The following is a 15,193-nucleotide window of genomic DNA, read 5'->3' on the forward strand; positions in this document are numbered from 1 at the left end:
AGGGATTTGAATCAGACCTTTAACAATTAAGCCTGTTTACACATATTCTATCTGGATACTAGCTCCTTAGTCAAAGCAGATTTAACAGCATTACATTCAGAGGGCTGGAGCACAATGAAGAAAGACTGAGAGAGATGGACCTCCAAGCTGAGATTTTTGTTGAAGAAAAGGCTCCAGGGATACCTCATCAACCTTCTAGTACTGAGGAAGCTAACAACAAAGATGACATTTTACACAGTCTGAGTGACAGAACAAGGGGTAATGGCTTTAAACTATAAGAGCAGAGATTTAGGTTAGATGCTAGGAAATTCTTTACTCAGAGTGTAGCGAGGCAGTGGCACAGGCTGCCCAGAGAAGCTGTGGGTACCCCATCCCTGGAGGGGATGGGCCAGATTGGTTGGGACCCTGGGCAGCCTGAGCTGGCGGGTGGCAGCCCTGCCCATGGCAGGGAGTTGGAACTAGATGACCTTTAAGGTCCATTCCAAGCTACACTATTCTATGACTGCTGAGAGAAGGCTGAGACAGTTCACACTAAAAAGAAAAAAATAATAAATTCACTGCTTCTTTACATCTTTTGTTTTTATCTATGCTTCTATTTTCTCTTTTGTTTAGCTATATGCAATCAGCAAATTTTTTCCTAGATCCAACATAAGGCTAATCAATTTTTTCTGTTAAAATTTCAAAGAAAATATAATTATGCTAGATTTATTGATTTCCTCACTACTATCTGCATCTCCATTTCAAGTTAGCAGCAAGTGTTAAATCAATATAGAACATGTTAAAGTAGTTACATTATTCAGTTACCCTTGTTTTGAATGCATGCATGTGAAGTCCCAGTCAAAGAAATATCTCAGTAGAATCTCAGAAAGGTTTCCTAGATTATCATCTCCAGAGCTGCTCAAAGTGGACCAAATGGTAAAGGGGTGGTTTGAGGAAAGAAACACAAACATGTTAATTTGTCTAATTCTAGTAACTTTCAGCTTCACAGTTCTACATGTTTTCTACAAAATGAAAGAACTAACAAATCTCTGCATAAGAAACATACAAAACAAGAAATTTCAAAGCCTACATCTGAACTTGTAAAGAAAATTCAATGCAATTACCCCTAAACAAATCTAAACTTCTCCCCACAAGCATTCTTCTCATTACAGACATGTTATAAGTGTTTTGTGTTTCATTTATAAATTCAATATCATCATATTATCTTATTAATATATCTGGATATTTGTCCAATAGATAAAACTCTGTCTGATTTACAGGTAATACAGAGTAAGTCTACTATAAGCTATAGATATTGTAGAGAAATAATACTTTAGATGGCTTCAAAGCTAAAAATACAAAAACTAGAGGTTCAGCTAGAAGGGCACAAACTTCCTTAGTACTGTGTGGTACTGTGTCTAACCTGAGAACTTTTTCAGAAAAATACTGATCTAATCAATTAAGTATGCTGAAGCATGCAAAGACTTTTTAAAATGCACTTAAACATTTACATATATGCAGTCATGATCTGTACTGAACGCAAACTACTCCAAAGTTTGTGTCTTTCTACCAGCAAATACTTCATATAATGCCCTTCTACTTTTTTGTTTCTCTCATAAGTCCCCCTCATAATAATCTAAAAAATGTAATAAAGAACTGAAAAATAAACAGCTATTGTAAAACTAACAAACAAACAAAAAACACAAATGAATTCATCATTATTTGAAGAATACAAATACCCATAAAAATATGGGAACTCAAGGATAAAGGTTCCAGAAGCCTGGATATTGATGATCAATGAGTTCTTTACCTAAAGAAGGATTCTGCATTCTTGTAAAGTCTTGGTGTCAGCTTGATAGAAGGATAATCAACAGCCAGAGGCTTCACACTAAACAAGGCCATTGCCAGTGCAACAAAAAGGACTGGAAGAAGCACATTCGATAGAGTTCCTCTCCAGTCTCGCCTAATGTGGTGAAACCTCTTCAGCAGAAGGGCAACAATCTGTGCAAGAATGAGATTAGTTCCACACACACGTGAGGCCTCCATAAGTGAGATATCTGCAAGACAGAAATTAAAAAATAAACCTGAAGAAAATCAAATTACATTGCATGTATTTTCAAATATAAAACACAACTTTTTGATAGGAATGAAAAACTACACAAATCTATAGTATCCAACTGGGTGGAGCAGTACAAATCTCCCCCATCTCAGTAAAATTAGTTAACTCTGCCTATAAACCTACAGTCGTGTCTCTGTACTCGCTGTACACAAATAAAGGAGAACTGGATACCTATTCGTCTGTGGTGTTTGCACTGGTATATCCATTCTGTGTGCACTGTCATGTTTGCTCCTAGACAAATGACCAAGAAACATGGTTTCTATTAGCACCAAGGTCACGATCTGCAACGATTGAAATCAATGGCAACTTTTCCTCAGGGATTTCAACAGAACTCTACAGAGTTCTGTTACAACATATAGATTCTAGAAAGGTAAATTCTCATAAAAGCATTCCCTTTCTCTGCTCATAGAGCACTGATAACATTTATTCATATTTTAGTTAAAGCAATTTTCACAGTCCCAGTCAATAGACTGTCACATTCACATGGGAGTTTTCCCACAGTTTACTGACATCTCACCAATCAAATTTTCCTGATATGCTCTCAAAGAATTTAATTTTGTTGCACTTTGTGTCTACTGTTGTGCTCGAGTGTGTACTTGTGAGACATACCAATCACTTGGCCTCTATTTTAGGCTGTAACGCCTTTTAGGTACGTGCAGCTCCTCCAGCTTTGCTAGACTGAACCTACCTTCAGCTTCTTTTCCTCCTTAGAGCATAGCAGTCTCAAGTAGATTTATCACCACAAAAATTTGCACTGTAACAAAACTGTATAGTCCGTTTATCATAGCGCTCAAAGACATATCATATTTTACAATCCCCTGTGATTTGTCTCTTAAGACAGCACTTCCATGTTACATTTTAACAACTATTTTTAAGAGAGCTTTCAAGTAACCTTAAATTAACTGTCCTTCGCTTTGCACAGTTTCTCCTAGTTTACTAGAAATTTAATCCCAGAAGAGAGTACTGTAGGACAAACAAGGGGAAAAACAGAAAAGAGATGTTGAATTTCTGACTGAGTGGCCATTGAACAATACAGCTCAAAGTCTTTGCTATCTAACAACCTGTAGGCGGACTGTAAACTTGTAATTTCTTATTTTAAAAACTATATGTGCTTTGCTATGGAAGATTTCAATTATATCAAGTAGACACATTGTGGGAGATCTCAGCATCTATGGTTTGATCCTACATAAGTCAGGTGGGAGGACTTCACGGTGACATAGAATGTATTGTGGGCTTCCAAAACTAAGATTTCTGGAAAAGATAAATATCACATCCACCTTCAAGATGAGCAAAAAAAAAAAAATAAGGTGCCTGAGAATAGCCAGAATGGATTTGCCAAGGCCAGGACTTATTTGGCCCTACGAGCTACAAAGACAAGATTGGTTTAGTGAACAAGGAATGAGTAGCGTTGTTTTTTTTATCTTGACTGAATGCAGCCTATGACATGGTCTTCCACAACATCCTTAGAACAAGTAGGGTGAGAAAGACAACAAAGCCATGCTCTCTGCACCATACTTAGGACTGGATTGGTGGTACTGGGTGCAGTAAAAGGGTTTATAGTATCCCTAAAAGCCAGTTGTGAGGAAAACACTAACAATGATGGTTAGCATGTGCTAGCACACCTGGTAGAGACCCACATGTTTGGAGGTGGCTGCAGGAGGTGAGCATTTGGATGAGAGCCACCTGCCAGTAGGGTTGGTGGACAGAATGAGTTCAGAGACAGGACTCAGAGGCAGTGGTGGTGCTGAGTAAAAGAGCTTCTGTTCAGGTAAAAAGCAAAAGAAGCAACAGGTACCAGCTAGGATACAGGAAATTCCTACTCAATACATCACGAAAAAAATCAACTGTTGTGATAACCAACAAATAGCGCAGATAGAACAAAGCCCTGAATAACCACTTCTAAGTCGATCTGCTTTCAGTAGGAACCTGGACAAGATGATCACCAAACGTCTCTTCGTTCCCTAAATAGCTTTTGTTTCAATCAGATTCCAATTACTTCTTAGCAATTAATTTTATTTCTATTTCTGGAAAGTAAAACAGTTTTTATTCTTTTAATTCTGGTACTGAGTGGCATTTTTTTTATCTTATATATTCTCTGACTAGTCAGAATAGTCAGAAATTCGACTATTAACAGTTTTAATCACAGACATGTCCTACTAACTTATCAACTCATACAAAAGGGACTTAGGATTTTAGTCCTTTGTGGAGAAAAAAACGTAGCTTCAAAATTCAGACAGCGGTCCTATAATCAAATACCCTAGTCAAGACCATTTGCAGTTTGGAGCCTGACTTTCTATAAATTTGGTAACTAGGAGAAGACAACCTTAGTAAAAGAATATCTTTTTAAGCAAAATTTCATGGAAGCTTTTTGAATTACATCATATTATGGTAAGATTTTCCACAGTTAACACACAGAGGCACTTGGAAGAAGAATAATTTGCAAGGGATGGGTGTTTTTAAAATAAATGAGATCCTGTATTTCTAGCTGAGTGTCTCTGCAATTGCAAAATGTCCCATCTTTCACTTATCAGAGCTTTCAAAGTATTGAAATGCAAGAAAAGTACAAAGCAGCAGAATACAATGAAAAATCTGCCATAGTCCCAGATCTGTTCATAGATTATAAGCATGAATTGTGAGTGAAAAATCCTTCAAAATGTTTGCTCCCTTTGAATCTCTGAAAGACGGCTATCACAATTACTTTCTAAGGGCAGGAAGGGAAATCAAAGCTGCCATTCATGTTGTTTCTTGACAAATGGAGCAGAGAGAAAATCTAACAAATTCATTCAGATTGCAATAGGAAGAGAAACTGTCATTCTAAATAATACCAATGGTTCATTTGGCCCAATATCCTGACACTTTTTCAATATTTCTGAAGCTGGCCAGCCAAGATGTATCACAAGAAGATGCAATAAATCATTATATTAAAAGTATTTGTTTGTGTCAGCCATTTTTTTTTAAACTTTTTAAAATTATTGACTTTTCTAAGAAAGTCCATATGCATTATATAAATCTCTGCAGAATGTGTCAAATCATCTTATATTTTAATCTTTGTGACCTTGAAGTCTTTCATGCCATTATGTTTCGTGTTAAAACAAACAAACAAAAAAAAAAAAAAAAACCAAAACCCACAACAGAAATCACTAACTTATTTATCTGTTTTGAATTTATTTTGTTTGATGGTACTGGATGCAATCTTAAATCTTTTTACAGGTGGATTATAAGAGCTCCCAATCTATATTCTGCATACAGAATCTGAAGCTCACAGTCTTCTCTTATAAAAATCTTTATAGCCTAATCACCCTCACTGTTTGCCTCAAATCTACTTATATTACTATCGTACCAGTCTTGAGACATATTGTGCTCAGTACTGCTGTCTATCAGATGTGAAAGCACAACTGATTTGTATAACAGCATTATGCATTCATGTACTGATCTCTTTGTGTTCTCCATGCATCGTGCCATTTTGTCTGACTGCAGACACTGTGAAAAGTAGTCTGTATTGGGCTTTCCATAACTGACTCAAAAATCTTTTAAGATTCCTGAGGTATAAATTACTCGGCACAAAAAAATCTCAGAATATTTATGTGTACACTTAACATTTAACCCTTGGTATCTATTAACCACATTTTAATTTACTTCTATCTTAGATAGAACCTACAAAATTAATGTTTGCTTTACAAAACTTGTAGCTTTTTTGTAATCATTTATGCACTACCTACATTTGGTATGTGTGTCAGGAAACATAAATGAAGCACATAGTTAATGAGAACATACTTTCTGATTACCATTAGTAATACAATCCAGAATATTAGATAAAGACTAGTTGATGTCTGTTATAGTGTCAATTTTTTTTTTTTTTTTTTTTTTTTTGCCAACAGCAATGGAAAATACATTACTAATATCCACTAGAGACAAGGAAAGTAACATGACAACAGAATCAGTGAACTGAGTTCTTTGATTTTAATTTATGCAGCTGGTTTACACTTTTGTCTTCCCAAACCCATATGTCTGCTTTATCTATTCATTGGATTCAGCCTTAAAAGTAGACTGCAAGAGATCAAAGGTGGTGAGAATCTGCTTTTTTCTTATTACTAGTCCATAACATGGCTGGAACAACAGAAATTAACTTCACATTGAGTTTCCAAGGTACCACAGTTATAGCCATCATAACAGCTAAGGGAAAAAAAACACTCCAGCTGCTGCTGTTGTCAAAACACCATTTGCTGGTTTTACTAGTAGCTAAATGGATAAGCACGTGCACATAAGAAAAATTCATCTGAGTATATATGCATTTTGGAATGTAACAGTGAGTGGTAAAAGCACCTCCTCCATTTATTAAAGAACTATTACAGGTATAAGCTAAGGGGATTAGATTTCAAGTACGACGTAGTTGATTTTCCTCTCTTTACCAATGAGAACAATATGACTGCTGCCTGAGTGTAAAGAAATAAGCAGCAGTGATGTTGCCTTACCATCCGTTATCCTGCACATCCCAAAGAGAATCAAAAAGGGTTTCTTGCCCTGAAAACAAAGGATAATTGGCCATCTAAACTAGTCTGGTCTTGAAGGAGAAGGGTATATTTCTGAATACACTGTTTCCATCCTTCACTGTCTTTGTCTTTATTTTTCTTTCTTCTGTATACTTTAGTTTGCCTAAATAGTACTGAAGAATAAGTTGGAGTAAAGTACAAGTGTCTTCAAGTCTTCTGTGGTCAACTCCATTGTCCCCAGAAAACATTAATCATGAAAGACCATATTCTTTGGAAACAAAAGATAGATGAAAAACTCAGCCAGATGGACATAAACATATCATGCCCTGAAAAGGAAAATTACTGTTATTGGGGCAACCCTAATTCTCCAATTCCAAATTTCCGCATGATTAACTTGCAACAAGTATGCAAATTTCAATTTCTAGAAGATAATTTTCCAAATAGATATTTGGTTTTATTGTAGTACTATCTTCCCTGCAGTGATGCACCTGCAATGAATTGCCATGTGGAGAAGGGAATGAGAGAAAAAGGAGGGATAGATTAAAAACAGGCACAGGAAAGTGGTTACAAAATAGAAGCCTATTGGCAATGCCTTAATTCACAGCAGTCCATATAATGTTCTTTACAAGCACAAATGCAGGAAATTACAGTCTGTCAGAATTGTCTAGAAGAGACTCCAACTGACCTGATACAAAGCAGACTTGGCAGAAAGTAAGAATACATTTGTGCATGCACAGGCAGACATTCACCATATAAAACTTCTGTGACAGAAGATACTCTTTTTACAATAAACAGCACATCATTTGAGACCATTTCCTCACACTTTTAGAAGTGTAAATAAATACTCTAGCTATTAGAACCTGACAAACACACCTACACTAAGGTTACAACATTTCAAGATTGATTCATATCTAGATAATAGAGCTACAGCCCACAGTATTTCTGCTGTGATGGTGAAGAACTGGCGAAAGAGCAGATGAGAAACAAGCTGAGCAGTCTCTCTATCACAGCATAAAAGCTTAAATGCAAGATTTAAAAGCACTCTGGAACAAGCCTCCTCGAATTGCTCAGTGAAAACTTCGACAACAAATGGAGCAATAATTAAGAATAATTAGGAATATTTTTAGATGCTGTCTTTACTGGAATTGTTCTAATAACAATACAATCATGTCAGAATTTCTGCAGGAAAACAAAACTGAAAGATGAGTGAGTATTACAAGAGGCATGTTTTATTCAGACCTACAGCTACAGCAAACAATTGAAAAATGTATCTGATGAACAGCTTACTTCATCAAGCATTCTGCTATCTCATAAATAGTGGTACTAAACTGCTACAAAGATCTTGGTTAACAGAACTGAGTGTTCCATTTTTTTTCCTAATGCCTCCAATGAATACAGTAACCCATACAAACTGCAAAACAGAGAGACATGCAGAATGAGATTAAAATTACCACCTATACAGAAGTCCAACATAGGGTCTATATGTCATGAAATTGCACTTATATGTTTCAGATGAGGAATTAACTAGTAGCAGTGTGATAATAAAAAAATCTTAACAAGTTGTCACCTTGTGACCCATACAAAGTTATTGCCTGAACTGCTAACGAAAAGAAATGCAGCCCTAAGTGCTGGTTGTTTGGTATGCTGCCTTTCAGAATGAATCTGCTCTGCATATTTTCCTTGTAGCTCCTAAACCAGATTTTTGTTAGCTTAAGCAATGAAACTCTTGTCCTCCTGCAGAATGTTACTACCATCTAGAGAACAGATGTGTGATTACTAGCAATGTCCTGACCTGAAAATGAGAAGCAAGCAGTTATACCTATAGTTCTAGCGATTAAAGTGTGAAACAGAAATCTGTGTAAAGAAATCCAAATAATAACTTAGTTCAAAACTTTATCATAGCCTCAGAAATGCAAATACAGTAATTCTCCCAACAGCAAATATACAAGCAAAATAAACGAAGCCAATCCAATGATTCTGTCATTAAATACTAAGGTTAAACTGAAGTACTAAAACGCCTTAAGAAAGCTGATATTATAAAAACAATGAAGGAAGGATGAAATTTACCTTCCTCTATGTTATTTTCACTTCCTACAACCTGACTTGATTAAGTTCATCACAACAGTAACATTAGTGTTCCTGAATTATCTACGCAAATATTGATTGCATCTACTGAGTGATTCTTAAGACATTTATACAGAAAAAGTATGCAGCAAAATATACCCTTGTGTTCCTAAATACAATAGTATGAGTCTTCTTCCAAAAACTTCTATTTGCCAACATACAAATTTAAGTTGAGAAGGTATTCTCAATACATTTGAACATTCATATTATTTTCAACTGCAGAAGAAGAAAACGCAGAAGTTCAGAAGGAAAAACAGAAGTTCCAAGATCATGTTCTATAACCACGAGTATTCAGAAATAATCTCTTTGACGGCTCTTTTACAAAAAAAAAAAATAAAAAAATAAAAAATGACAGAACAGAAACACAAGAAAATAGAAATATTCCACAAAGCTCTCCCCAAGCAATTTTCCATTTCAGAAGTAAAAGTTATGTTTAGGCTTGATAAGAATTTCTTAAAAATAAACAGTGATAAAAATGACAATTTAGATTAAATTACTTACATGGTTGAAGTTAAAGGACCTGTATTTGCAACTGTAATGCAACATTATGCAAGAACATTAACAAAGCAAAATGCATGCTTTAAAATCTTTGTGTGCATGTGCACATAAACATATAGCATCTTCATTTATAAAATATATACCACAGAATTGTAGAATCATAGAATTATTTGAGATGGAAGAGATCTTTAAAGGTGATCTAGTCCAATTTCTCTGCAATGAACAGGAACACCTACAGCTGGATCAGGTTGCTCAGAGCCCTGTCCAGCCTCACCTTAAATGTCTCCAAGGACAGGGCTTCCGGCATCTCTCTGGGCAATCTGTTTCAATGCCTCACCACCCTTATTATTAAAAAAAAAAAAAAAAAAAAAAAAGAAAGAAAGAAAAAAAAGCTTATCCAATCTACATCTCCCTTCTTTAAGTCAGAAACCATTTCCCCATTGTCAATCACAACAGACCCTGCTAAAGAGTCTGTCCCCTTCTTTCTTACAGTCCCCCTTTAGATATTGAAAGACTGCTATTAGGGCACCTAGCAGCCTTCTCTTCTCCAGGCTCCCTCAGCCTGACCTCATAGGAGAGGTGTTCCATCCCTTGGATCATTTTTTGGCCCTTCTCTGGATGTTCTCCCACAGGTCTATGTCTCTCCTATACTGAGGACTCCACATCTGGATGCAGTACTCCAGATAAGGCCTCACCAGCACAGAGCAGAGGGACAGGACTGCCTCCCTTGCCCTACTGGCCACACTTCTTTTGATGCAGTCCAGAATACTTTCTGGGTTGCTAGGGCACATTGCTGGCTCATGTTCAGTTTGCCATCAAGCTGCCATCAAGCATCAATCCATTTGTGCTATCAAGCCTTCATCTGTATTAATCTATACTTCCAGCACTTCCATGTTGAACACTTCAAATCACTAGGACAAAACTCTCTCTAGGACAAAACTTACTCTATTTCACTTTTCTTCCCCTTCAGGGGTTAACCTGAATCATATTGGCTAAATTAGCATGGATTTCCAATAATTCCTTTTATGCTTTCACAAATGTCTGCTGTATGTTCCCTCATCAATCTTCTCTTTAGAGAGGATAGAATCCGCATTTGTGGAGGATCTAACCCTTGACAGAGAAGGTGCAGAGGAGTTTGTATAAAATACTTCATCAATTTAAGGTAACTCATATTCTAATTACATTGTGCAATCCCTAAGAAAACAAGGCTCCAGTCCTATGTCTATGGCCAATCAATCTCACTACCTGAATGCTGCCACACCCTCACCACCACTTTTAAGAAAATAAATTATTCTTACAATTAGGATAAGAGATATGCCCAACATGCCTCTGACAGAAGATACTAGTATCACCACTTCTCAAATATATAAAATACTAGACCACCACTTGCCCCAAATCTGATCCCATAAAATAGATTTTTCTCCAGCATCCATTCAGACCTGATTAAATGGATTTAGTAACTTACATCAGCTACTCTTCCTTGAAATAGAAAATTAATTTACAGAGTCATTGTTTTCATAACAATAAGATAACCTCACACACCGAGGCTGGCAAAAAAATGTCATGTGCTTGTTTCCTCTCAGAAAGGCGTTTCAAATTTAGTTAATAAATTAAATCACGCTCTACATTTTTGGGCTTGATAATTTACATGAGTGAACACAGAGCTTTTCATTCTGATGTTTCATAATATTCATATAAGGAACTGTAAAATATTTACCAAAGAGCCTCGTTGATTTACAAACATCATCCTATTTCACAGTACGTTAAGCTTTATTACATTATTTCTTCCTCTTCGCTGTATTTTCATTCCTTTTATTAAGGAAGGCTAAACTTGGATTGTGGAACAACTATTTATTTAAACTTTTCCTTTAATAAAGTTGTGGCCCAATCATAAGTCTGAATCCTATCCAAAGTACTGAATATTTACCAAGCACAGTTTAAGTGACCAAAAAGGGTGCACAAAATATAGTAAGAATGAAGAAGAAGTTTGAAGATTAGGATGCCTTCAGAAGAACACAAACCCTTTATTAAAAATGATTCCACTGGTGAGACAAGCCATTAAGAATAAATGTTTTCTGATATCATATCTGAGACTTCAATTCTCTGAGTCAAAATTTCCTCCAACATAAAGATCCCATATTATGAAGAAAATAAATTACCAGTTTATCTTGAACACTGAAAATACTATCTTTGTAAAACTCATACTACTGAGCAACAGAAAGAGCATGAACCAAAAATGTTTATTATATTAATTATATTAATATATTATATTTAAACTAGGAAGTAAAAATTGCTATATTTGTGCCCACATTAGTGTTGCATTAGGCAGCCCATCACCTTGCTGTTTTAACTTGCCATTGAATACAGATTTTTGGAAATGTTACAAATGTGAAAAAAAATGAGACATCACTAAAAAGCACAATGACAAAGTCATTCACAAAAGCAGTAATTTAATACAGGAATCCTGTCTGCTAGGATCTCCTCTAATTTCCTAGGAAGATTTCTACTTCTCTATTTATTAATTAATTAAGAATTACTTACGAATTATTATGATACGAAATGAAAGACAAGCAGTCCTGCAGAGTGCAGAACAAGCCTGCTGAATATTTCATTAAAAGAGAGGATTTTAAAGTACTGTAAAATTTCATAAAGGCTAGCAATACCATCTCCCTGCATGTAGCTGTTGTAATAGCCCAAACAATATATATGAACTGATAGAAAACAACAGGAAATTCTTGAAAATTAGGCAAGGTTGCAGAGGTAGAGGTCATATTTTATATTTGCACAGTAATTTAGAGCAAAGTCTCTCAACACAGTTAGCACCATTAGTTATGTATTTTCACCACAAATGAACAAGAGCCTGCATGCCACTATTATAAAAATCTGTATGGCCATCCGGAACATGGCTTGCTGTTCACCACAGTTGAAATGCACCACCCACCATCTCACTGTGCTCACATCCACTGTTTGCTTTCCATAAACATCCAGCTTCAATGAATGTCAGCTGGTGCCATTTTTTTCCACACAGAGGAATTCAGTGGCACACCTTTGCTCCAGCTACACTCCCATGTCAGACGCCATTCTCTCAGACCGTCCCTCTGCTGCAAGCTGTCACACAGTAACAAAATATAATGGTATATCGGCAGGAAGGTTCAATCTCTGCTGCCACACCAATATATTCTTCTGGTGTGTTTATATATGTACACACACAAGTGAGAGAGAGGCAGGGAGAGAAGGGAAGAGAGGGAGAAAAGGAAGCACTGGCAAATCTAAGAGAAAAACCAGAACCTAAAGAAACATATTGTCAAGGAGAAATCAAAATGCTAATAAGCAAGACATACAAGCTACTGAAGTGGGATGACTTGATCACTTGGTTGAAGTGCTAAGACAGTTCACATTACACCAATTAACTTTGGATAAGCAAAGTATTTTTAGTGCATCCACAACTATTTGAATCTTCTGTCCTTCAACTCCAAGAAATACCTAAGCATGGAAGATGAGATACGAGATAGGATGAGATATATAGAAATTCAACATGTAGTCATCGCCATCACATTAACACACCTGTCTTGTCACAAAAAATGTCTCTCTAGATGATCATGCTTCCTCTAAATAGAATAGAAAAGGCAGTATCTCTTCCATCATAAGATGAGATGGTACAACACTTTTCTTCATTATTTTCAATTAGTTAGAAATGAGAAATACTCAGTAAATTTCAAACCACAACCTCACATCTTGTTCTATATGTATATATGCATGACATTTCTTCAAGCATATTTCTCAGACTAAGTGTTTTTCACTTTAGGAACCAATGAAAATGCTGAATTACACAGTGAAGAAAAGCAGCTACTACTAACACACAAAGGTTATCCTTCTATCGAACTATCTCAATTCCATCAACAGAATATATTCATGAGCAAATGATGATTTCAAAACAGAAATTTCAGATGGGATTATTTTCTCAGCTGCTTTCATCCATGCAGAAAACTGCAATCATATATTTTAATTGAGAGCCCCTTTTGGCAGGCAGTTTATTACTTTTATCAGTAAGGATGAAAGAAACAAAAAGGCCTCTATGAGCAAGGCAGGCAGGGTTCATTTCTTTTATTTACCAGCAGTAAAGACAAATATGGGGATGGAAAGAAAATGGAGAATAGGGAGCATATCAACTTCTTGGCATTGTGAGCATTCTTCTCTCTACTGAAAAAGAGTTCCATCTTTCCATTTGCTAATAGCCATTTAATGAACAAACCTTTCTAACAGAAAGCCCAAGATCTAAGAAAAAGACCAGGTATCAACCACAAGGAAAGCAACTGATAGGGAACATTTCTGGATGACAGAAATAGCAGATGAAGAATGAAACACATGAAGCATAAAATCCTAACCATTTATTTTCAGAAGGATAAAAGGAGCTACATTTATGTCCTTACTGAGAAAATAAAAATGTATATTAACTTTAAACAAGTTAGATGATCTGACCTGTGAAATCAGAAATCTTTTCATGACTACTAATATTCTATGCTTTGGACATTCCTGTAAGTGTGACAAAAAGAAAAAAGAAGCAAGACTTGGGGTTGAGAAATAAGAAAGTAAAGAACTGGAAGAGGAGAAATTTTCAACATATGCCAGAATCACAATATTTCCTCTAAAAAAATAGTTAAAACAGCAGTAAACGATCTGAAGGAAATCAATGTATCAATAAATCAATAAATCATAAATCAATGTATCAAAATCAATAAATCAATGAATTTTATAATATATACATGTGTTATGTCTGCATACGTAGGCATACCATGACTTAAAATGAAAATCTTAACTTTTCTCATGAAAAGAAAATGTAAGTTTTATTCCAAGCTTTTCCTTCAAATAAAATTTTAAAAATGAGTAAAATTTCTGCTAAGAAACATTACCAGAAGTTACACTGAATATGTTTTATATTTTTAAAGTTAATTTTATTATTAATTTATATGTATACATTACAAATAAATTAATGGACTTCTAATTCCCAGTAATATTTCCATTTAGAGATAGTCAAATAATTCTGAGTTTATTTCGTATAAGAGGAGAGATGAGGTTGACTCTGGCCAGCAGCTAAGCACCACATGGCTGCTCACTCACTCTCTCCAATAGCCCCGTAGCATCAAAGCAAGAAAACTCACATGTCAGTATAAAGATATTTTCGTAAGTGAAGGGCAGAGGAAGAAAATTTTATATATATAATAAATATATATATATAATATATATATATATATAATATATTAAAAAAAAGCAAAGACAATTGTAAAGTACCTCCCACGGGTAGACGTTCAGGCAGTCTCCAAGCAATGACTACCTCCATCCCAAAAAATCTCCCCTCAGTTTTTATTGCAGAGGTTGACACAATATTGACACTATATAGTGTGAAACAGTGATTGTAAAGAGTAGAATAATCCTCTAGTCCAAATAGTGTCCCCTCCTAGCTTCTTGTATATTCCTCAGCCTACTCAGCCTACATGCAGTACACAGGGGGCCAGAGTGCAAAACAGAGAAAGCCTTGGCACAGCAATCACTGTTCAGCAGTAGTCAAAACACTGGTGTGTCATCAGCACTGTTTTAGTCACAAATTAAAAACGCAGCACCCTACCAGCTGCCAGATGTAGCATAGTAAATCACTGTAAAATAAGACCAGAAAGTATCAAAGCTCTAGCTTCAGTAACATACTGTTCTGTTTTACCAAGCAGATGCTTCTTGAGTCTTGACATTGTCATCAGCCAAAGTCATGAACTGGTTTCATTCATTTTCTCTACTTATTTAAAATGGGACACAGCTCCAATACACCAACTTTTCTGGGAGATAAAACATAACATTTTGATTTCTACACAAACCTGAGTCCTCAAGGCCTCAGTACCACCAAAGGATACCCAACACTCCTGTCTTACACTTTGTAAATGGAGCTCTCTAATGCAAATTCTTTCATAAATCAAATAGCAGTATCTTGTGATCT

At 35.7% G+C, this 15,193-nt stretch overlaps 1 protein-coding gene across 1 annotated transcript in view; it reads right to left on the reverse strand.

Annotated features, from left to right (window-relative positions):
- The window catches only part of ABCA13 (ATP binding cassette subfamily A member 13), a 169,058-nt gene that overhangs the window by 62,998 nt on the left and 90,867 nt on the right, over nt 1–15,193 (reverse strand). Inside the window, exons 42-43 of the mRNA XM_048940607.1 lie at nt 1,790–2,036; nt 805–894 (exon numbers count right to left, since the gene is read on the reverse strand). Of these exons, the coding sequence (XP_048796564.1) occupies nt 805–894; nt 1,790–2,036 (337 nt within the window). The remainder of the gene's footprint in view (nt 1–804; nt 895–1,789; nt 2,037–15,193) is intronic.

This window comes from Lagopus muta, chromosome 3 (genome assembly GCF_023343835.1).
Source record: "Lagopus muta isolate bLagMut1 chromosome 3, bLagMut1 primary, whole genome shotgun sequence".
NCBI lineage: Eukaryota > Metazoa > Chordata > Aves > Galliformes > Phasianidae > Lagopus > Lagopus muta.